General features: G+C 39.4%; 1 protein-coding gene across 12 annotated transcripts in view; it reads right to left on the reverse strand.

The window, feature by feature from the left end:
• Window positions 1-22,624, reverse strand: part of GRAMD2B (GRAM domain containing 2B) — a 117,055-nt gene that overhangs the window by 44,225 nt on the left and 50,206 nt on the right. For 5 of the 12 annotated variants that reach the window (XM_017885358.1, XM_017885357.1, XM_017885365.1 and 2 more), the window contains exon 1: window positions 21,725-22,271. The exons of the other annotated variants lie outside the window; for them this stretch is intronic. In XM_017885358.1, coding sequence (XP_017740847.1) covers window positions 21,725-21,807 — 83 coding nt within the window. In that variant the 5' untranslated portion in view covers window positions 21,808-22,271. Of the gene's footprint in view, window positions 1-21,724; window positions 22,272-22,624 lie in introns of those variants that run through there. 12 annotated transcript variants of the gene reach the window in all.

Genomic DNA, 22,624 nt, shown 5'->3' on the forward strand with positions numbered 1-22,624 from the left:
TCCTCCCCCCCAACCCCCCCACCACATACCCAAGAGACAGTGAGAGAAACCTGAGCAGCAGCAGACACAGGGTGTGATGTGACAGCCAGGCTGCCCACTTCCTCTGGCCCATCAATACTTTGTGTCAGCAAGTCCTCAGGCTGTGCTGGCCCTCAAGATTATCTGGGTTTTTCATATGAAAAAAAGCTCAACATCACTGATCATTAGAGAAATACAAATCAAAACCACAATGAGATACCATCTCACACCAGTCAGAATGGCGATGATTAAAAAGTGAAGAGAAAGCAGATGCTGGCAAGGCTGCAGAGAAAAAAAGAATGCTTTTACACTGCTAGTGGGAATGTAAATTAGTTCAATCATTGTGGAAGACAGTGTGGCGATTCCTCAAAGACTTAGAAGCAGAAACACCATTTGACCCAGCAATCCCATTACTGGGTATGTACCCAAAGGAATAGAAATCATTCTATTATAAAGATACAGGCACGAGTATGTTCACTGCAGCACTATTTACAATGGCAAAGTCATGGAATCAACCCAAATGCCCATCAATGATAGACTGGATAAAGAAAATGTGGTACATTATACACCATGGAATACTATGCAGCCATAAAAAAGACTGAGATCATGTCCTTTGCACGGACATGGATGGAGCTGGAAGCCACCATTCTCAGCAAACTAATGCAGGAAAAGAAAAATCAAACACTGCATGTTCTCACTCATAAGTGGGGGCTGAAAGATGAGAACACATGGACACAGGGAGAAGAACATCACACACTAAGCCCTGTCAGGAGAGGTGGGAGGGAGAGCATCAGGAAGAAGAGCTAATGGATGCTGGGCTTAATACCTAGGCGATGGGTTGATCGGTGCAGCAAGCCACCATGGCACCCATCTACCTATGTAACAAACCTGCACTTCCTGCACATGTACCCTTGAACTAAAAATAAAAGTTGAAGAAGGAGAAGAAAAAAAGATTGTCTGGGTTTTCATGTGAACATGCTCATTTATCTTGGATAATTTACAAGGTTTGTAACAATTCTGTATAGATCTAAAAGATGAACAGTATGTTTGAAACAAAATATGGAATTGTAGGTGCAAAAATCAGCTCTCTCAAAAGCATTAGATTCCCTGAATTGATCAATCATAAACATATACTTCAAAGGGCACCTGTCCCCTTATCCTTACAAAAGGTTCTTGCCAACTCTTAGAACAAAAAGTCTACAGAATTTGGTTCATAAAAAAACGGCTTTTACAAAACAATAATTCGTACCATCTCCTTGAATGGCTTCACATACCAAATAGGCAAGTTACCTTAGAGAGGGCACTGAAGAAATGTCTTTTCTAAGCTAGAAGGCCAGCTTGTTCTTAAGGCAGACAGACATCTGCACAGAATAGTGGGGGATAATGGGAACGGCTCCTGTCCTTAAATTCCATAAATTCTCTTACCACCTCCCTGGCCCCCTACCCCAGTGTGCTCCACCTGTTTTTCTCTTGGAATAATCTTCTTTGGAAAAGGTAGGCCAGGATTGGTGGTGGTGGAGTGCTGGAAGGCCTCTCTCTCTCTTTTTTTCTTTTTTTGAGATGGAGTTTCTCTCTTCTTGCCCAGGTTAGAGTGCAATGGTGTAATCTTGGCTCACTGCAACCTCTGCCTCCTGGGTTCAAGGGATTCTCCTGCCTCAGCTTCCCTAGCAGCTGGGATTACAGGTGCCCGCCACCACGCCCAGCTAATTTTTGTATTTTTAGTAGAGACGGGATTTCACTATGTTGGCCAGGCTGGTCTTGAACTCCTGACCTCAGGCGATCCACCTGCCTCAGCCTCCCAAAGTGTTGGGATTACAGGCATGAGCTACAGCGCCTGGCCGGCCTCTCTATCTTTTATAGCTCACTGTTTCCTGTTATGGATATAACTACATGCACGCATGAAATCACTGATGGAGTCTTTCCATCACAGCTGAGAGAAAGCCAGTTTTACTGAGAAAAGACAGAAAACTATTGTGCAGGAAAGTTCAATGTCAACATCTCTGTGGGGAGAGCAGAAGGTGGGCAAAGATGTCTTTGAAGATACAAAGGAAGGGAGATAATGAAAGAGGATGTGAGAGGACTCTGAAGCCTCAGGGTTTTGCCTGTAGGGGCCCTGTTTTATTTTAACTGATTAATAGGACCCTGGCTCTGCAGAGAAGTACACAGACTGAAACAACACTCACTAAAACTAGGAGTGAGAATATAAACAAAGGTGACGAATTTTCCTCTCTTCCATTAAAAGTCATTTCAGGTACGCCTGAGCCATACAGTTTCTGAAAAGATCAGTCTGTGAACTCCATAAACTAGAGGTTCTCAAACTGTGGCCTAAGAACTTTCTACGTCAGAACCATTTAGGTACGGGCCTTGTAAAAATGCAGTTCTTAGGTCTACTTCAGACCTTTTAAACACTTAAGTCTTTTTTTTTTTTTTTTTTTGAGACGGAGTCTCGCTCTGTCGCCCAGGCTGGAGTGCAGTGGCCGGATCTCAGCTCACTGCAAGCTGCAAGCTCCGCCTCCCGGGTTCACGCCATTCTCCTGCCTCACCCTCCCGAGTAGCTGGGACTACAGGCGCCTGCCACCTCGCCCGGCTAGTTTTTTGTATTTTTTTAGTAGAGACGGGGAAAAACTTAAGTCTTATACCCACCAAAATCTTGGAACTACTGAGCTGAGTGTCAACCAAGCCAAGATTACTGGGCTAATTGGGAAACGAGTCAATTACTGTTGTTACTTTCATCCAGCAATCTTCTAAGGAGGGCTGGGAGAGACTGGTAAGTTTATCAGTACTACTAGAAAAACAATCCCCATTAACCATCAATCTGTGATGCTACTTCAGGAAAGAAATTTCCAAATACTTAGTAATTTTGGATTTTGGATGATTAGTTAGATACATTATCCAAAATCAAAATATGAGCCACATCTGAGTTTTCTTTGGGAAATACAATTACTGGTGTTTTTTTATTTTATTTTTTGCTATGATCTGTGTTTGTCAAGGTTTCTACAATGAGCTTTGTAGAATCATAGATTTTAATTAAAAAAAATCTTTAAAGAAGGGAAGTAATAGAGACCACATTTAATTGTGAGACACCAGTTGTACATGGTATCTTAAACTAGACCAGATTTCAAGGAAATATTTAGAGAGGGATTTTAAGCAGGAGGTTCACAGAAAAATCTAGAAGTTTTATAATGCATACATGTAAATACACATTAGAAAAAGCATTTTAGGCCGGGTGCAGAGGCTCACGCCTGTAATCCCAGCACTTTGGGAGGCCAAGGCGGGTGGATCATTTGCGGTCAGGAGTTTGAGACCAGCCTGGCCAACATGGTGAAACCCCAGCTCTAGTAAAAATACAAAAATTAGCTGGGCATGGTGGTGGGTGCCAGAAATCCCAGCTACTAGGGAGACTCAGGCAGGAGAATTGCTTGAACCCGAGAGGCGGAGGTTGTAGTGAGCCAAGATCACACCATTACACTCCAGCCTGGGTGGCAGAGCGAGACTCCATCTCAAAAAAAAAAAAAGCATTTTAGGATTTTAGGGAGGGGTTTGAATGAGCTTGCTTCAAAATTATGACTGATGTAAATATTCAGGTGAAGAACATGAAGATGAGATTAGGAGTTAGTGGGTTAATGTGCTGAATTCAGATCCTATCTGTTTTTACTTTTGTTGTGTCTGGTATTCAGTGGGATAGTTAGCCCTCTTGTTGAAGTATCTTCATAGGCATATTAGGAATACTAATTCCTTCTTAGGATGTTGTGAGACTTTAGTAACATTCATAGATTTTTTACATAAAAAGGTATGCACAAATACACTAAAACAAGGCTTAAACATTTGTTTTAGCCAGAAAAGAAGTGTTTTGATTTGATTTGAAAATTTTTAGTGTGAGGAAACAGATTTCAGCAGATATAATCCTGTGACCATCTAAGACTGTCACAATTATCAGGTAGGTTCTGTCTCCTATTTACCATTGAAATGCCTGCAATTCGGAAGTATATTTTATCAAGAACCTCTAATGAGCTGGTTCCTATATTCCTAAAAAAATCCTCACCGGAGGAGCTCTGCTCACTAGAATTAAAACCATATTATCTGTTTTAGCAAAAAAAAATCTTGTATCAGGACTAGTCATTGCAGTGGTAATTGTGAAATATTGCTGTGTGCCAGCATTATTATTTATAGTTCTCGACCTTGTATGGCATGATCAAATGGCCTAAATAAAGAGAAGGAGTATGGGAAGAAGAGGAGAAAGGCTGGGAGCCTACTGATTGTCCTTTGAGCACCTGCGTAGTTTTCAGGCTATAAAAGGCTAGGAAGATAATCATTGAAACAGTGTGAAGGTGACAAAGTAGAGGAGGGGGCCCTGAGTCATTCCTGAAAGTGGTTGCAAACAGCCTGCTTTCCTCTGCAGCACCAATGAGGGCCCAGTCTGTAGTTTGGAGCAATCCATAGCCCAGAGCCTACATGCTTCTGTGTACCTAATTTCACAGTATGAAGTTAGATTTAATTTCAGGGACAATGATTACAACATTACAAAGTTGTCTTCATGCTGTTACATTTCAGATAAGCCCAGCTAACAGTATTTTCATGTCTAAAAGGTATCTATCTCCTCTGCAAAGTAGGGGATCTTCACTGTAAGAAAAAATATATATATAATTATGTTTTTAATATTTTTTCCTCTGCCATAATACATGCTCATTCTAGAAAATTCAAACATTACCAACACCACGAAAAAAAAATAAGAAAACATAATTTAGAGAATATCATCATTTTTAACATTTTGGGGAACATTTTTCCAGGCCTATTTCAATAAATAGAAATGTCAATATAGAATTTTGTATAATAGGATCATTTTATACATGTTATATGCAATTAAAAAAAAGTCAAAGATAGTCCTGAGACTATTCTACCCCCATGATTAGAGATAAATGCCACCTTTCATGAATGCTACAAAATATACCAATGTGTTAATGTGTAGTTCATTAATCTAATACAGAATTGACGGTCCTTTGTAATGTCTTATTTTATTATCTCACATAATTTTTTCATTTTGGTTAAATTTATCAATCTTCCCCTTTATAACTCCATGCATTGTAAGACTTCCTACTTCTATATTATATAGTAGTTCTTGTTTTCTTCTAGTACTTTTATGGTTTCTTTTTTTCTGTGTTTAAATACTTGATAGATCAGGGGCTTATTTTAATTATGGAATGGAGTAGATTTCCAGCTCTAGTTTTTCCCAAATGCCTAACCAGTTGTTCCATCTTTTCCCCATGGATTTGAAAATACCTCCAAATATATTTGGATTTCCTTCTGAACCTTCATTAGGATAGCTTCATCATGATAAGCTGTAGGTCTATATTTTTATTATTCAGATTTGACCTGGATATTTCTGAATGCTTCAATCTTTCAGAATAATTTTAGAATCATTCTGAAATGTTTTCTCAAGAGAGTCACTGAGATTTTGTTTGGAGTTGCAGTGAACTTACACATTTAGGAAATGCTTTATAAGTTTTCCTTTTGAGGAAGGTAAACTCCATTTATTCAAGTTTTCTCCTTTAGTAGGTGTGTTGTTTTACTTTAAGTCTTATTAAATAGATTTCTGGGTGTTTTATATTTTTGGATGCTAGTCTGTAACTTTCTCCAATTTATTTTATTAACTTTTTATTGTAGTTAAGAAAGGTAATTGACTGTATTAGTCCATTTTCATACTGCTATGAAGAAACATCCAAGACTGGGTAATTTATACAAAAAAAAAAAGAGTTTTAATGGAGTCACTGTTCCACATGACTGGGAAGGCCTCACAATCACGGTGGAAGGTGAAGGAGGAGCAAAGGCACAGCTTACATGGCGGCAGACCAGAGTGTGTGTGCAGGGGGAACTGCCCTTTATAAAACCATCAGTTCTGATGAGACTTATTCACCACCATGAAAATAGCATGGGAAAAACTTGCTCCCATGATTCAACTACCTCCCACTGGCCCCCTCCCATGACATGTAGGGATTATGGGACCTGCAGTTAAGATGAGATTTGGGTGGGGACTCAGCCAAACCATATCACTGACTTTTATAGTTTTTCTGATAATCAGTCAGCTCACTAAGTACTATTATTTCGAATTGCTTTTGTGTTTGTTCACTTGAGTTTTAAAAATACAATCAATTTTGGCCAGGCGCGGCTTCTGTAATCCCAGCACTTTGGGAACTGAGGCGGGATGATCACTTGAGGTCAGGAATTCAAGATCAGCCTGGTGAACAGGGTGAAACCCTATCTCTACAAAAATATAAAAATTAGCTGGGCATGGTGGCATGTGCCTGTAATCCCAGCTACTCGGGTGGCTGATGCACGAGAATCACTTGAGTCCAGGAGGTGGAAGTTGCAGTGAGCCAAGATCGTGCCACTGCACTGCCTGGGCAACAGAGTGATTCTGTCTAAAAAAATTAAAAAAAAAAAAGCAAAACCAAAAAACAAACAATCAATTTTATCTGTATTCAACAAATAGACATATATGAAATATCTATATATTTCAACATACAGAAAATCCAACGTCTTGCAGGTTACTTTTGATACACTTCTCTTTAGTGTTCCTATTGCATTCGTCCTCTGACATACTTCTTTCTTGAGGACTTTGGCACATGGACTCTTAAATGTCCATGTGGATGGCATCCAGTAATAATGGCCTTATCACCAGCAACCTTTACTGACATTTCACATAATCCCTTGTGCTCAACACCGGGCTTGCATCATGGCTCAGACTGCTGTGTACAGGAATGTTCTTTGTCAATATGTCATCTCTAATGTCCCCATATCTGCCTGTGATCTCCTATTCTTCCAATTCTCATCCTTTGCCATTCTCACCACCTGTGTGTTTCAGCCTCAGAGAAAAGCATCAGCTATTGATGTATCCATATTCTCATTGTCAATCAATCAACCTCTTCTGGACTTATTTCCTGAGGCAGCTCAGGCCATATATGTGATTGTTCACCCTTAATTTCCAATCATGCTAATCGTTCTGCCATGCCCACTCAGATAAAATCCCCAAATCACCCTTTAAATCTTCTAATACCAAGATTCTGAGCACATTGTAGGGAAAAAAAAAAACCTATCTTTATTGTAGATCAGTCACTTTGCTGGGCCCTCAACGGTGCCCGGACATCCTGTTTTATTTCATCAGCTCGTATTTCAAACACTCTCCATGTTCCTCAAGCCCCTGATGAAACACAACTCATCCTTCTTGGTGAAAGGGGCCTTGTCATGACTTCACTAAGAAAACTGAAACTTGAAGTCATTATACGAGAGCACCCACATTTCTTCCCCAGACCTCTACTTATATCTGCATCGACTGCATCTATTCATTCCTCCACTTTGAGAAGACAAGGCCTCTCTCTTACTCATGTTCAAGCCCATTTCTGACACCTCTGGGCTTGTTCTATCACTTATCGGGTGTGCCCCTTCATATTCTCCCTCTCTGCAGGCTGTTTCTCCGAGGTTATGTACAGGCTCACAAGGCTCTCTCTCACCTAAAAAACAAAACCTTTCATTGACTTCACTCCTCCAGTTACCTTTCTCTCTTTTCTTCACTTCTCAGACAAACTTCTTAAAGCCTACATAGCTTCCTGAGCCACCTAGGAAATAAGTCCAGAAGGGGCTGATAGCCTAGGAGAACATGGAAACATCAAGAGCTTATGCTTCTCTCTGAGGCTGAAAAGCACAGGTCGTGAGAATGGCAAGGGATGAGAACTGGAAGGATAGGAGATTATAGGCAGACATGGGGACATGAGAGATGCCATACTGACGAAGAAGATTCCAGTATGCACCAATCTGAGCCGTGATGTAAGCCAGGCAGGCATTGACAGTGAAGGGTTATGTGAAATGGCAGTAAAGTCTACACAGGCTATGTTGGCTTCCTCATTTCCCATTTACCCACAGAGTCTGGCCCTCATGATCATCGTGCCACTAAAATTTATTTGGAAAGGTTCTCTGGTGATTTCTCTATTTCCAAATGCCAAAGGCAGTTTAGTAGCTGCTCTTGGTTGTACTTGCCACTGGTGACTATCTTGTTTGTTTTTTCATGATTCTGTTCCTCTGTTTTATTTTGTTTGGTTGTTTTTGTTTTGTTTTATTCTCTGCTGTGCTGTTTATTCCCCCATCACCTTTGTGGCCTCTTCCTTTTTTGACCTTCATCCTAACACAGAATCATTCCCAGGTTCTGTCTTTGGTTTCCTAATGTTCTTATTGGGAAATTGGATCCACTCTCATTATTTTAACTCTCACCTATAGGCCAACAATTGCCACATCTATCTGCTAGCTCTAAACTCTATCCTATAACTATTAAAAAAGGGAACTCATTTTTTAATACCCCAAATCTCCTTCCATGGCATAATGCAATGGCATCATAATCCACACAACCTTTCTGAAGAGAAAAACTAAGTCATTCTGGCTTCCTTGCTCTATCGATCCATTCCATCACCTGGTCCTTCCAATTTTTCCTCAAAATTTCTCAAACTCATTCTCCCCCTCCCCTACCAGAATAATCTTACCTGGATTGTTTTATAGCCAGCTAATTCCTGCTTCCCGCTTTGTTCTCCAACAAATCTATCTTCAACTGTTACTAGCATTATCTCAAAAAAACTCAAACCTGGCTATATCACATCCCTGGGTAAACCCTGTTAGTGGCCCCTGTGCCTTATAGATAAACCCAACCTCCTTCTCATCACAAAAACATGTCCTCTGGGACCTTCTTCCATCCTACTGCGTCTGCCTTATGTGCTGCCCTTCAAGTTTATACATTTTATCTTCTAGTAATATTAATTCTTAATAGTCACCTGGCTGTTTCACATCACTGTATCTTAATTTAGGCTACTTTTTCCAGTTAGAATGATTTCTGTCTCTTTTTGGCAGAGTAGGCAACTGACTCCTATTCCTCCTTCAAAACTTCTCTCAGATACCATCATTTCTTCCAGGAGGTCTTCATTCAATTCCCATGCTGGGCTAGTTTCTTCCCCACTATTCTCTTAAAAATGCCTGTACATAGCACAGTAGATTGAAATTCATAGTTAATGTAATAGCAAGACATTGCTCAAATTTTAGTGAACCTGACCAAATGATTTCTTTTTTTTTAAATTAAGAGACAGGGTCCTCAGGCTGAAGTACAGTACAGTGGCATGATAAGAGCTCACTGCAGCTTTGAACTCCTGGGCTCAAGTGATCCTTCCACCTCAGCCTTCCAAGTAGCTGGAACTATAGGCTTGTACCACCGCACCCGTCTAATTTCTATATTATTTGTGGTAGAGGCAGGGTCTTGTCATGTTGCCCAGGTTGACCTCAAACTCCTGGCCTCAAGTGATCCTCCCATCTCGGCCTCCCAAAGTGCTGGGATTATAGGTGTGAGTCACTGCACTGGGCCTAATGTTCTAGGGGACACAGTTCATGCCTAATACATCCTAATAATCTATAATTTTAATGTCTAAAATAGTAGGTCCTCAAAAGTGTGCATTAAATTCAATTATTGTGGAAATATAAGTACTTAAATGAATATAAAGTAAATTCAAATGCTAATATAATTATTAAGTTCCCAAGTGGGAAACTGGTATCTCTTAGGTATTCCCCAATTTCATTTCTGAGGAAAAGGGCTTTTTAACCTAAAATTGTATTCTCTATTTAAGTACAACCTTTGATTATTTTCAGACATTAAGTATATCAGAGAAGCTTGCAACTCTACTAATAATGAATTTGGTCTCCATTTGTGTTACAGGTTTAAATTATGTTACTCCATTAGGCATCTCTGCTAGGAACCAATCCAGAAGGCATTGTGGGAAAGTGGGGTTGTCTGATGCAATGCGAATGCTGATATGTCTCTATAAACATGTAAGAGGATAGTTTAGGTATGTTCCAGCGGCAGTCCTGCTTTAAACAGGTATATGTTTACCGAGGGAAAGAAATAAAAGGAAATAAAAAAAATAAAGAGGACAAACCACATAAGAAAGCAAGGACTCTATTCATATTAAAAAGGCTTTCCTTCGTTTGTTCAGTCCGATAGAATTCTTTATACAAAAACTACAGAAGTGCGCAGAGAAGTAGGGCAGTTCTCAAAGACTCTTCAGGTTGGAAGGGATCTAACAAATCAGGTCATTCAGCCCTCTCTTTACAGAGAAGGAAACTGAAGACCAAAGAGGAGAACGACTTCCCTAAAGTTTCAAAGAGTCAGTAGTAGAGCCAAAGCTGTACAAGAAGGAGAGAGCAAAGCAAGAGGGGCACCTAACCGGGGCTCCGAGTCCTTCCCCTTCTGCTCTCACTGCGAGTCCTGCCAGCCCCAGCCAGTCACGCCACAGGAGATCCGTAAGTGCCCATCAAGAACACGCATTTGAACTTTCAAGTATCCTCTCCTTGTTCCTCCCTCTGCCTGAAATAATTTTCTCCCTCCAGTTAAAGGCACATTCTTCCTTGTCCCTCAACCTCACTTCAAACAGCACCTCTTATCTCACCCCACAAAACACAAATTGCCTGCATCTCTGTCCTCACAACATTTAATTACTGTGGAATTCTTATCACATGGTATTAGTTATGTGGGAATGCATCCCGCTCCCCTCTCCCCAGACTGGACACTCTTAAAGGGCATCACACAAACCTCATTTAGCCTTGTATTCCCTGCACAGAGTAAGCACCAGGTGACTGCTTGCTGAATTACTTATTTTGGATTAGAGAAGAGTGAAGACATAGCACCTAAAAGTTACTGAACAGTACAGTGTTAAAATTAGATCTTAGATAAAATGGTTGTGTAACACTGCTGTGCTAATGAGTCCTTTCTGACCCAAAGTCAGGAACAGAATATGCTTGTCCGTCGGTATGCTCAGGAACTTCTCAGGGAGTAAACCAGTCAGCTAACAGAGGTTAACTATCAGGTGCCAGACAAAAATGGAAAGCTTAATGCTAAAAATTGATAATTATCATGTGGGAAAGTCAGGGGTAGTGTCTTATAGACAGTGAAAGAAAGGCCATTTGGAATATGGGCAGGGGGTTTGAAAAAGTGTGACTTCTACACAAATTACCATAATGTGCAATAGAGTAGAAGCTAGTACAAGAAGATTGTGATAGCTGAACTTTCACTCCCTAGGCTCATGGACATTTAAAAAAAATAATTTTAATTTAAAATAATTTTAATACTTATGACACACCAACACCTACCTGAGTATATTATAAACACTGAAAAGAATAATCACTATAAAATTTTACTATTTTCATAATATGGTTACAAAGTAATAAATGTTGAATTGGATGTATAGAAATTAGTTTGTTAAGGATTGCCAAAACTCAGTCTTATTTTATAGTCACATCTTGTTTTTCATAAAAAATGATCTTATCCACAGAGTGGTTTAAAGATGTTTAAACTATTCTTATTCACCAAATTTGGCTTCAAGTAACTCCAGGTTGTTTTTCAAAACCTGAATTCACTCTCAAAAGAAGATTTGCCAACCTTATGACTATTGCAAGAATTGGCTCCAGGCTTTGAAAGTAACACTACAAGAAGAATTTCAAGAAGATTTTGTGCAATTGCAGCATTGTTGGAAAAGTTCTTGGGTTCCTTTGGTGACTACTTTTAAAGATACAACATTCACATGCTTTTAAAACACATCAGTCACATCACTTTATAGAAACACTCTGTACTTGTGCAAAGAAGAACCCATTTATGGTTTTTAAAAATTGGAATCCATGAATGACTGCTCTGCCAATTACGATGTAGAGCTTCAACCGAAAAAATGAACTTCTCTACTGCTAGGTTGGAGCACAGATGAATATGCAAGTATCCAAAGAGATACCTGTGTTTGACAATACAGAAAAAGCACAAGTGCTCAACTGACAGCTAATCTTGTCTTCTACAGAGCATTATAAATTCTTTCAATGTTAGAATTGTAGAATGGAAATGAGTGTTTGTTCTATAAAGATTAGAAAACACACATACAAAAGTTAAGAGAGCTACACAGGGTTGCACAGACTTTAACAGGAGGTACTTTGTCTTCTGCATCTTTGCCCTTCCTAAATCTAGTGCGATTGTATAATGAATGATTTTAGGAGGCTGGTTCAGTTTAGACTGCCTGGCTTTCTATTTTGACTTCAACACTTTAACAGCTGTTATGACTTGGGCAAGTCACCGTGTCTCTCCTACATATAAAACGTGATGAAAATAGTACCTACCTTATTATATGTATATCTGTAAAAGCACTTTGAATAGTGTCTAATGAATAGCAATGATATTACTTCATCTTGTCTAAGCTTTGACATATTTTCTGGAGCTACTTAGTGTCTTCTTTGAAAGAAGATCAAATCTCAAAACAAAATATTTCTTTCCTCTCTATTCCATTTTCCTTATGGTAAAGGCTTTACGTGTTTCATCCTGGTAATATTGAAGACACTTAGCATGGTACCTATGGCACAGGAGTACTTAGTAAATGTCACTTGAGTACTCAATCAAGTCTCTCTGGTCATCATCAACTGTCAAATACTGCTTTTCTCTTAGCTCATATGCTTTTTATTATTCTGATGCAAGGTCTGATATTTTGTGATTTTAGAATTTGAGAAAAGGTGCTGTGATTCTTTGTAAAATGTTCAGAAAAGATCCTGATTAAATCAAGAACACACCTAAGAAATCTACCAACTTCACATCAAGACAGGTCCAACTTTATATACTATGCAACTTTGTTATTAAGGAAGGAAGGGAGAGCCAGAGGAAAAGAAATATATTCTTAACAATAAACATAGGCTTTTTGAGGACCACACCATATAGTACGTAGAGCATCCTACATAATATTTAAGGATTAAATAGATCAAATGAGGTGTTATTTTCTAATGAATTACAGAAACAATGTAGTGATAATAAAAGTTGTTCTGATGAATTGACAGTTTTTCATCACTATCGATATACAGCAATTCAACTCACAATACACATTTTACAGCAATACACACTAAAGGTTTCAGAATCATTTGTAGGAACACAACTGTTTCAGAAAATAATCCTTAATTATTATAAAGGACACAAAAACTAGCATACTGTTTTCCAAGGTTCTTCCTAGTTTTAACTCACTGCACAAGCTGGGCATAATGTGAAAGACAACAATATGCATATAATCATCCACCTGATATATATGGACTTTAAGAAAACACCAACACGTATACACAGATCAACATCTCCACTAGGGCTGGGTACGGTGGCTCATGCCTGTAATCCCAGCACTTGGGAGGCTGAGGTGGGCAAATCTCTTGAATCCAGGAGTTCAAGACCAGTCTGGGCAACATGGTGAAACCCTGTCTCAACAAAAAAATAAGAAAAATAGCCAGGCCTGGTGGTGCATGCCTGTAGTCCCAGCTACTCCAGAGGCTGAGGTGGGGGGACCACCTGAGCCGAGAGGCTGAGACTGCAGTGAACTGTGATCACGCCACTGGACTCCAGCCTGGGTGACAGAATGAGACCCTGTCTCAAAAAACAAAACAAAACAAAAATCTCCATTAGGGAAGAAGAGGCATGTCAACACCCCATTTTATTGCCTGAGACAAGACAAGAATAGAATACAGAGAGAAGAGAAGGAATATCTTCCAGGGCAGAACAGGAAGATTTTGTAGGTTAATGGTAAATTAGCCAATTTTTTCTTTCTCTTTTCAATATAACTCAGTATTATTTCCCCCTCTCTTCTCCCAACTCTCTTCCATTTTCTCATCTCTTTACTCACTTTCTCCAACTTCACATTTCCGTTTCTCTCACCTTGGTCTCTTCCTTTTTAAAACAGGTCTCATCACCACTGTGCCCTATATTTAATAGTTCAGAGGGTGGCCCAGATATCACTACCTCATTTAATTAGGGGGTCTGTCTAGGATCATCCAGACTAGAAGAGAGGAACAGAAGAGATCAAGAAAATGAATTGGCAGGATGGCTCAGTCACAATTCCTCTGTTTAACACTGGGGGTCTACCTTACTAAGGTCATCACCATAAGATCGTATTCTAATGGGTTTGTTTACTACTGTTAAAACTATGAATTCATTTTATGGGTGGATAACTATTCTGCACAGAAGCTTGGAAAAAACAGTATTTGAGAGTAATGCCTGCCACTTATTGAGCTCTCCTATGGTGTGGAGCTACTGTGTGATCACACTTAATCATAACAATCTCACGAGATGCTTCATGTCGCCAAGTTCAACACGTGTATAGGTATACTGGAAGTTGGATAGTCTAAAAAAAAGGAAACTAATCAACAAAAAACTTGATTCTGGCCTTAAAATGACAACAGCATAAGAAAAAAGACCAAAACGTTGGGAAGTGTTACCTTTGAGACAAGGAACTGTAAGGTAGGAGACAGGATGAAAGCCTCCATTTTTCATTTTGTATCTATCTATATTGTTTTACTTTCTGACTTTATACATGTATTGCTTTAAAAAACATCAACACATATGGGAAGACTATGTTCCAGGTGTCACTTAAAAAAACCAGTTATAAATATTAGATGCAAAATAAATTTTAAGAGGTCGTAAAAAAAAGTACCCAAATATCGCAGCCTGAGTTATCTTTGATGTTGTGGTTTGGGAAGTTTTCAAAATCTTAAGTATGAATGTCACTTAGTCAACATTCAACAGACGTTTATTGTTACAAAGTATAAAGCACTGACCTGTCTTTAAGACCCATCTTGTTTCTCTTGCTACATGAAAGCCCTTTCTTTCTTTCCTTTTTTTTTTGTGTGTGAAAAGACATGTATTTATGAAGTAAAAGGCTTAGTAAAAGATCTAATCTAATTGTCTTTAAATCTAAGCCTATGGAACAAAGATTTCTATGAAATGCCCAGAAAAGGCAGATTTACAGAGATAGGGAGTAGATAGTGATTGCCTAGAGCTGGGGTTGGGAGTTGAAATAAGGATTTAAGAATAAATGTACCTCAGGGACCTCATTGGAGGGATGAAAATGTTCTTAAACTGGGTTATGGTGATGGTGCATCACTTGGTAATGTTACTAAGAGTCACAGAATTATACCTGGAAATGGGTAAATTTTATGAGGTAAAATCTCAATAAAGTTGTTACAAATACTATGCATCTTGGGACATCATGTCCATTATAAATACAGAAACCTTTGACACACATGCAGTTACCAATGACAGCTACGTATGTCTATCTTAGGGAATGTAAATTATTCTACTTTAGGAAATGTAGTTTAAGTTGGTTCTGCTTCTCTTCTCAAGGTGACGAATCAAACTTTGGATAAAACACTCCTCTTTAAGGATAAAGAAGCAGTCATTGAGGTGGCTGAGGAGGAATCCCTCTCAAGCATCTTTGCTCTATTACATTTGAAAATGTGCAAAGTGGCTAAAGCTGAGCATTTTAAAATTTAGAAAGGTGTTAAAGGACAGTTCTGTTGAAGTTTAGCAAATGGAAACAAAACTGCAGTTTAAAGCTGAGGGTCCAGGAAGCAGAATGAGGAATCAATGGTTGATGGATAGAAGTATTGGACAACAAATGTATAACACCAAATCAGTAAGCAATATTTAAATTAGCTGGAAGGTCACAAAATACTCATGGCATGAGATCCTTTTAGCATAAAGTAAAAACCAACACACCTGGTTAGATTCAAAGAAATGCTCAGGTGCCGTCACAAGAGTCCTCAGGGTCACTTTACAGAACATTACTGCAGGCTACTGTAAGCATTTGACCTCTTTGAAGTTTGTCCATTTAGTTTAATTACATTTTATGTCATCCTCCCACCTCCATCCCACAGCATGTCCCAGATGTTAAAAAGTGAGGATTAATACAGCTACAGTTTATGGAGAGCTGATAATATGTAGGCACTAGGTGAAGTACATTTCTTTATTATTTTACTTTTTTCTTTAACATTGATTTTAAGTTCAGGGGTACGTATGCAGGTGTGTCATACAGGCAAACTTGTGTCATGGGGGTTTGTTATACAGATTATTTTGTCACTCAGCTATTAAACCTAGTACCCATTAGTTATTTTTCCTGATTTTCTCCCTCCTCCCACTCTCCACCCTCCAATAGATCCCAGTGTGTGTTGTTCCCCTCTATGTGTCCATGTGTTCTCATCATTTAGCTCTCACTTATAAGTGAGAACATGTGGTATTTGGTTTTCTGTTCCTGCATTAGTGTGCTAAAGATAATGGCCTGCAGCTCCATTCATGTTTATGCAAAGGACGTGATCTCGTTTTTATGGCTGGATAGTATTCCATGGTGTATATGTACCACATTTTCTTTATGCAATCTATCATTGATGGGCATTTAGGTTGATTCCATGTCTTTGCTATTGTGAATAGTGCAGCAATGAACATACACATGCATGTGTCTTTATAAAAGAACAATTTATATTTCTCTGGGTATATACCCAGTAAAGGGATTGCTGAATTGAATGGTATTTCTGTCCTTGGGTATTTGAGAAATTGCCATACTGCCTTCCACAATGGTCAAACTAATTTACACCCCCACCAGCAGTGTATAAGCATTCCTTTTTCTCTGCAACCTCACCAGCATCTGTTATTTTTTTGACTTTTTAATAATTGCCATCCTGACTGGTGTGAGATGGAATTTCATTGTAGTTTTGATTTGCGTTTCTCTAATGATGAGTGACGTTGAGCTTTTTTTCATGATTGGTGGCTGTATATATGTCTTCTTTTGAAAAGTGTCTGTTCTTATGTTTCCCATTTAAACTTCAAAGCAAGCCTGTATCAAACAGCTGACTTAAGTATTCCCCATTATAGATAATGAAACAGAGACTTAGAGGTGCTGAGTAACTTGCCAGAGTCACACCTGTAGGAGACAGGAAAGCCAGAATTCAAATACTAGTTTCCTACAGCCTGCATTCTTAACTACTTCATATAACTGCCCTGATAAATCAGCAATTTTCTGTGATATTAACCTCCAGTCATAGAGCTGATTTGGTTCACTATATATATTTTTCAAAACCTTTCAAACCAGAGCACACCGTTTATTTTCTCCATTTTAAAACTCCTCCATTGGGTGTTATATTTTAATATAATTTGTTTAATATAATTTATAAATATAATATGCTATGTATGACATTTTAAAATATGAGTTTTCATACATTGAAGGCCCATATTTAATGGATTAGTGGGTGAAGTAATATATGTTAAAACATGTTATACATTATTCTTTCCTACCCCAAAGTTTGTAATGAAAAGTGAACTGGATCTTGCTATGTTGCCCAGGCTGGAGTACAGTGGCACAATCCACGATCTTGGCTCACTGCAACCTCTGCCTCCCAGGCCTCTCCCCTCAGCCTCCCTAGTAGTTGGGATTACAGGCATGAGCCATCACTCCTGGTTAACTTTTGTATTTATGGTAGAGATGGGGTTTCACCATATTGGCCAGGCTGGTCTCAAACTCTTGGCCTCAAGTAATCCACCTGCCTCGGCCTCCCAAAATGCTGGGATTATAGTGAGCTACCACACCCAGCCTGTCAGATCTGATGACCTGGAAATTAAAAAAAAAAAAAATTATATGCACACCCATACACAGATAGGGAGATAATCTTCTTTTGCTAAATGGGAGCTTTCAAAGTTTGGAATTAAGTAAGCACTAAGTAAGAAACTGAGTTAGGTCCAACAATTATTTGCCTTTATTTCTCTTGCTTCTAATTCAAGATCAGTTCCTAACTTCAACCTGTGTTCTGTTTGTCAGGTACTCCAACATGCCATGCACAAAGACAGATAGTTTAGATGAGAGATGTTGCCACTGCAGGTCATTTATTTTTGCTTGAATTCACAATTTTAAGTAAAAATATATACTAAAATAACCAACCTTTATTGATAATACCAGAGAGCTTCCTTTTAAGGTAAATGTTCTTGTTGCCCACATCTATCCTTTTTCTACATACATATGGAGTTGGACAAATTTCTAAAATTCTTACACCTTAAGTTATTAAAGTTCAAATGTTAAAAATTCAAATTGCAGTTTGAATGATATTACATGTAATTTAATTCATTATTTGAAACATGAATCAAGATAACTTTTGCTCAGAATATATCAGCATTCATTTTGGGTACTTGTTGAAATTCATTAAAAGTAACCTGGACATTACTAAATGAGATCCAGAAGAAGCTTTAAGAAATAAAGGTGTGTTTCATAAAATGTGTAAAAAGCATGGGGGTTTGGGGGAGGGACAGCATTAGGAGAAATACCTAATGTAAATGATGAGTTGATGGGTGCAGCAAACCAACATGGCACATGTATACCTATGTAACAAACCTGCACGTTGTGCACAGGTACCCCAGAACTTAAATAACACACAAACAAACAAAAGTTAGAGCAAGGGTATTCCGGCCTCTTGAAGGAAAAAAAAATGTGTGTCAAAAAATGTCAGGCTATGCTATGACTGTTCAAGTACTGGGAACATAAAATTCAGAATAGAAAAGGTAATAAAAGCAGAGAAAGTTAGGATTTCAAAAGGAAATATAGAGCTAAAGTACTTATTCTTGGTCAGAAAGGGATTCATTGTATTTTTTTTCATCAAATATGCACTTTGGTGAGGAGTGTACCAGCAGCTTCACCTTCTTCTAGCAGAAAGATGAACAAATTAGCCACAGCTCTTGGGCAAGTGAATGTACCTAGAAAGTCTAACCACTACTGATAGGAAATGTGATTAAGAAAAATTTTAAACATAGAATTTCCCCTGACATAGTCAAGCTGATTGTCAGCTACACGCATATTACAGTATATATCTTAATTAGTGGGTCTGGGGTCTTAGCTTCCCCAGCTCACCAACAGATGGTTATCGAAAGTGACTGTTGCTTGGGCCTCTGAGAAATTCAATAAGGAAAGATGTAATCCGAGTCTGCAGCCTATTTAGAGGAAAGATAACTAATACAACTGGATTAGTGGGTGAATGAATATATGTTAACAACTTGAGACAGTACTTTGTACAAACTAAACTGTCAATAAACATTAATTGTTAATTAATCATCATAGTAACAGCAGCTAAAGTCTATGAGATGGAAGCCACATGTGTACAAGGTGAATACTAGTAAAGAAGAGATGAGTATGGCCAGTAATGAAGGAAGGCTTCACATGAAGGAAAACTTGAGTTGATTTCTAGAAGTAGATGAAGAGAGAGGAGAGAGGGGAAAGGAATAGCGGTAAGGAAAAGTGAAGACAGAAGGGGATTCATTCGGTCCTGTGTTTGACATACCAGTTCCTTATTCCTTCTGCATATCACTTCTTTTTTTGAGTTTTATAAGAAAATATTTTAAATTATTTTAAAATTAATATTATTTTTAATTGACAAATCATAATTGCTTACATTTATGGGGTACAAGATAATGTTTTGGTGTATGTATACAATGTGACATGATTAAATCAAGCAACATACCTATGGTCTTGCTTACCTATCATTTTTATGGTGAGACATTTGAAATTTACTCTTAGTTATTTTGAAACATACAATACATTGTTATTCACTAATCACCTTGCTGTGCAATAGATCTCAAAACTTATTCCTTCTAACTGAAACTTTTTACCCTCTGATCAACTCCCTATTCCCTCCTTCCCCACCCTTTCCACCTTCCAGCACCTGGCAACCACCATTCTACTATTTCTGTGAATCCAACTTTTAAATTTATTTTTAAATTAAATTATAGTTTTGAGACAGGGTCTCACTCTGCATCCAGGCTGGAATGCAGTGGCAAGAACATGGCTCACTGAACCTCAACTGCCTGGGCTCAAGTGATTCTCCCACCTCAGCCTCCTGAGAACACTGGGACCACAAGTGTGCGCCATCATGCTTAACTTTTTTTTTTTTTTTTTCTGTAGAGATAGGGTCTCACTTTGTTGCCCAGGCTGCTCTTAAACTCCTGGGCTCAAGTGATCCTCCAGCCGCGGCCTCCCAAAGTGTTGGGATTATGGGCATGAGCCACAGTCCCAGGCCTGAGTCAACCTTTTTTAGATGTCACACACAAGTGAGATCATGCAGTGTTTGTTTTTCTATTCCTGGCTTATTGTGCCTAACATATGTCCTCTAGGTTCATCCATGTCACAGATGACAGGATCTTTCTTTTTAAAGGCTGAATAATATTGTGTATATTTGCCACATTTTCTTATCCATTTATCCATTGATAGACAACTTAGATTGATTTCGTATCTTGTGTACACATAGCACATTTTCTTACCCATTCATCTGTTGATGGACACTTAGGCTGATTTCATATCTTGGCTATTATGAGTAACCTGCAATGAACACGGGAGTGCTGCATTTCACCCCTTTAAGTATAGGGCTGCTAGTATGATTGTTTGGCTATAAAAGATGTGCCTGCTGACTAGTATTAGGAAGTGAGGTTGCAATGGTCTGTGTGGGTCCAGATCATGAAGGATCTGAAAATCTTGGCAGAAGATCCCATTTTTAATAGTAGGCCATGGAAGGCCATCATAGATTCTGGAACAGAGGAACCGGTGCACAGCATAGTGGTTATAAGTTCATGCTGTAAAGTTAGGAGACCTGGGTTTGAATCCTGGATGCTCTTTTATTAACTATGTGACTCTGCCTAGTCTCAGAGCTTCAGTGCTTTTATCTGCAACATGGAAATAATAGCACCTGCCTCATTCTTTGTGAGAATGCATTTCAAGTGTTGAGCACACTCCCTGTCACATAGTAAGCATTCTTAGTAAGTGCCAGCTACTATTATTTAGGAGGCTAAGGCTCTAGGTGGCAAGGCCTACATGTGTGCAGTTACAGACGCAGGGAAATTGCGAGGAGCAAGTCATTCTAATCCATTGGGACACCCAGACTTCAACAAGACTTTGAGCTTAGTGATAATTAATCTAAGTTATGAAGTTCAAAACAGAAGTTAGACCAGGTTTCTAAGCACAAAAATTTGGCAACTTAAAATGATTTCAAAGTGGAATGATCACATCAGTATATCCTTATGATAATATATATTCCTCCTTCCTAAATTACTCTTATCCTGATACCAAAACAAGAGTTTTAGAGCTCAGAAGGGTTAGTGTCTAAAATCATAGACTGAATTAGAAGTGACTTCAGTAGGCTTAGAAAATACCACTTTGTAGGAAAAAACAACTCCTCCTCCCAAACTAATTTTACCAAAGCCTGCAAAATAGATAAATATTTTAACAGTAGAGAAGACTCAGTTATAGGCTAAACTCTATCATACCTTGTCTGTGTGTTTAATGTGGCAATGGTCACCAAAGTCCCTTGAAGTACAGTAATACTCATTTGTGCCTCCCCCATCCCCACTCTGCTCTTGAAGTTCCAGAAGGGCAGATCCAAAATAACATTTATCCTTGTTTGCCCATCGTTATCGAACAAGGAGATACTCAGTTATCTGAACTAAAATGAATTTGTGAAAATGGTCATTCTAAACGAAGGGCTGTGTTGGGACTTTGAGCTTCAATGTGGTTAGGCTTATTTTCTACAAAATTATTTTCCCAACATCCAGTGAGTTTTGAATTAAGAGAATTTGTTTAAATCCTACAGTAGACTTTTCAATCAATCTAAACCGTCTCCTTAACTGAGTATCTAGACAGACAGAGAGAGAGAGAGAGAGAGAGAGAGAGAGAGAGAGAGAGAGAGAGAGAGAGGTAGAGCGCCACAAGATTGTCCGTGTAGAAACTCCAGAAATCCGCATCCACCCAAAACGCGTCCCGGGGCAGAGAAGTTTGGGTTGCGCTCCTCCCACCTCCTTGGATGGGTCCCAGCTGAGAATACTCACTGGGCTGAACCAACTTTGCTCTCCCTCTTCCCGAGCACTTTCGCAGGCTTTGTGTCTTCCACATCTTGCTGTAGTTCAGTCATCGGGGCCGTGTCTGGAGGGCACCTTCAGACTTCCGCGCGCCTGACTCTCCCCCGGCTCGTCCCGGCTGCTAGGTCCCGGGGCGCAGGCCAACCAAGCGGCGCCGTGCCCTCCCCTGTCCCCTCTGCCCCGCGCATCCAGGCCCGGCCGCGCCAAGCTCTCCGGGCTGCGGACCTGGACACGTCGGAGCGGGCGCGATTGGTCCGACCCAGTGTGGAAGAGCCCAGAGGGAGGGAAGGGGAGGGTCGAAGCGAAGTGACAGCCTCTTTCCCCAACCCAGGAGGCAGAGAAGAGAAAAAGGAAACCTGTTGAACGAGTCTTTCGGGAGAGGAAGCTAATTGGCCAAGCAGGTGGAGCATTTGCCTAAGAAAGCAGAATCTGTGTAGCCTCCTGGTAAATTAGGCTTTTTGTTTTCTATCCCGACTGTAACAGGGGATTTTAAAGAGGGCAGCCGGCTGTAGATACCGGAAATGGAGACGTCTGAGTGGGACGCCCTGTCACACAAATGCGCTGTGTGGGCTGGCCTATGCCCCATCCTAAATTATTCAAACAGGATATTGCTTCATTGAGGGACTGTCTCTTCTGCTTAAACAATAGCTCTGCTCAATTTTTTATGTGGGAATAACAAAGGTAATAAGTGGTTGCCTTTGGTGCTGTTTTGGTTAACCCTTCATCGTTCTCTGGGGGGGCTTAGAGGGGAAAAGAAGAAGCAACCATCAAAATCTTCAAATATTGGGTTATGACTGTTCTCATCAAAATCAAAATTGGTGTTTGATAATTCCCAAGCCGTCTCTTCGTTGCCCACAGTTGTGCAAGTAC

The sequence above is a fragment of the Rhinopithecus bieti genome, unplaced genomic scaffold (genome assembly GCF_001698545.2).
Source record: "Rhinopithecus bieti isolate Rb0 unplaced genomic scaffold, ASM169854v2 scaffold_14215, whole genome shotgun sequence".
NCBI classification, from domain to species: Eukaryota; Metazoa; Chordata; class Mammalia; order Primates; family Cercopithecidae; genus Rhinopithecus; species Rhinopithecus bieti.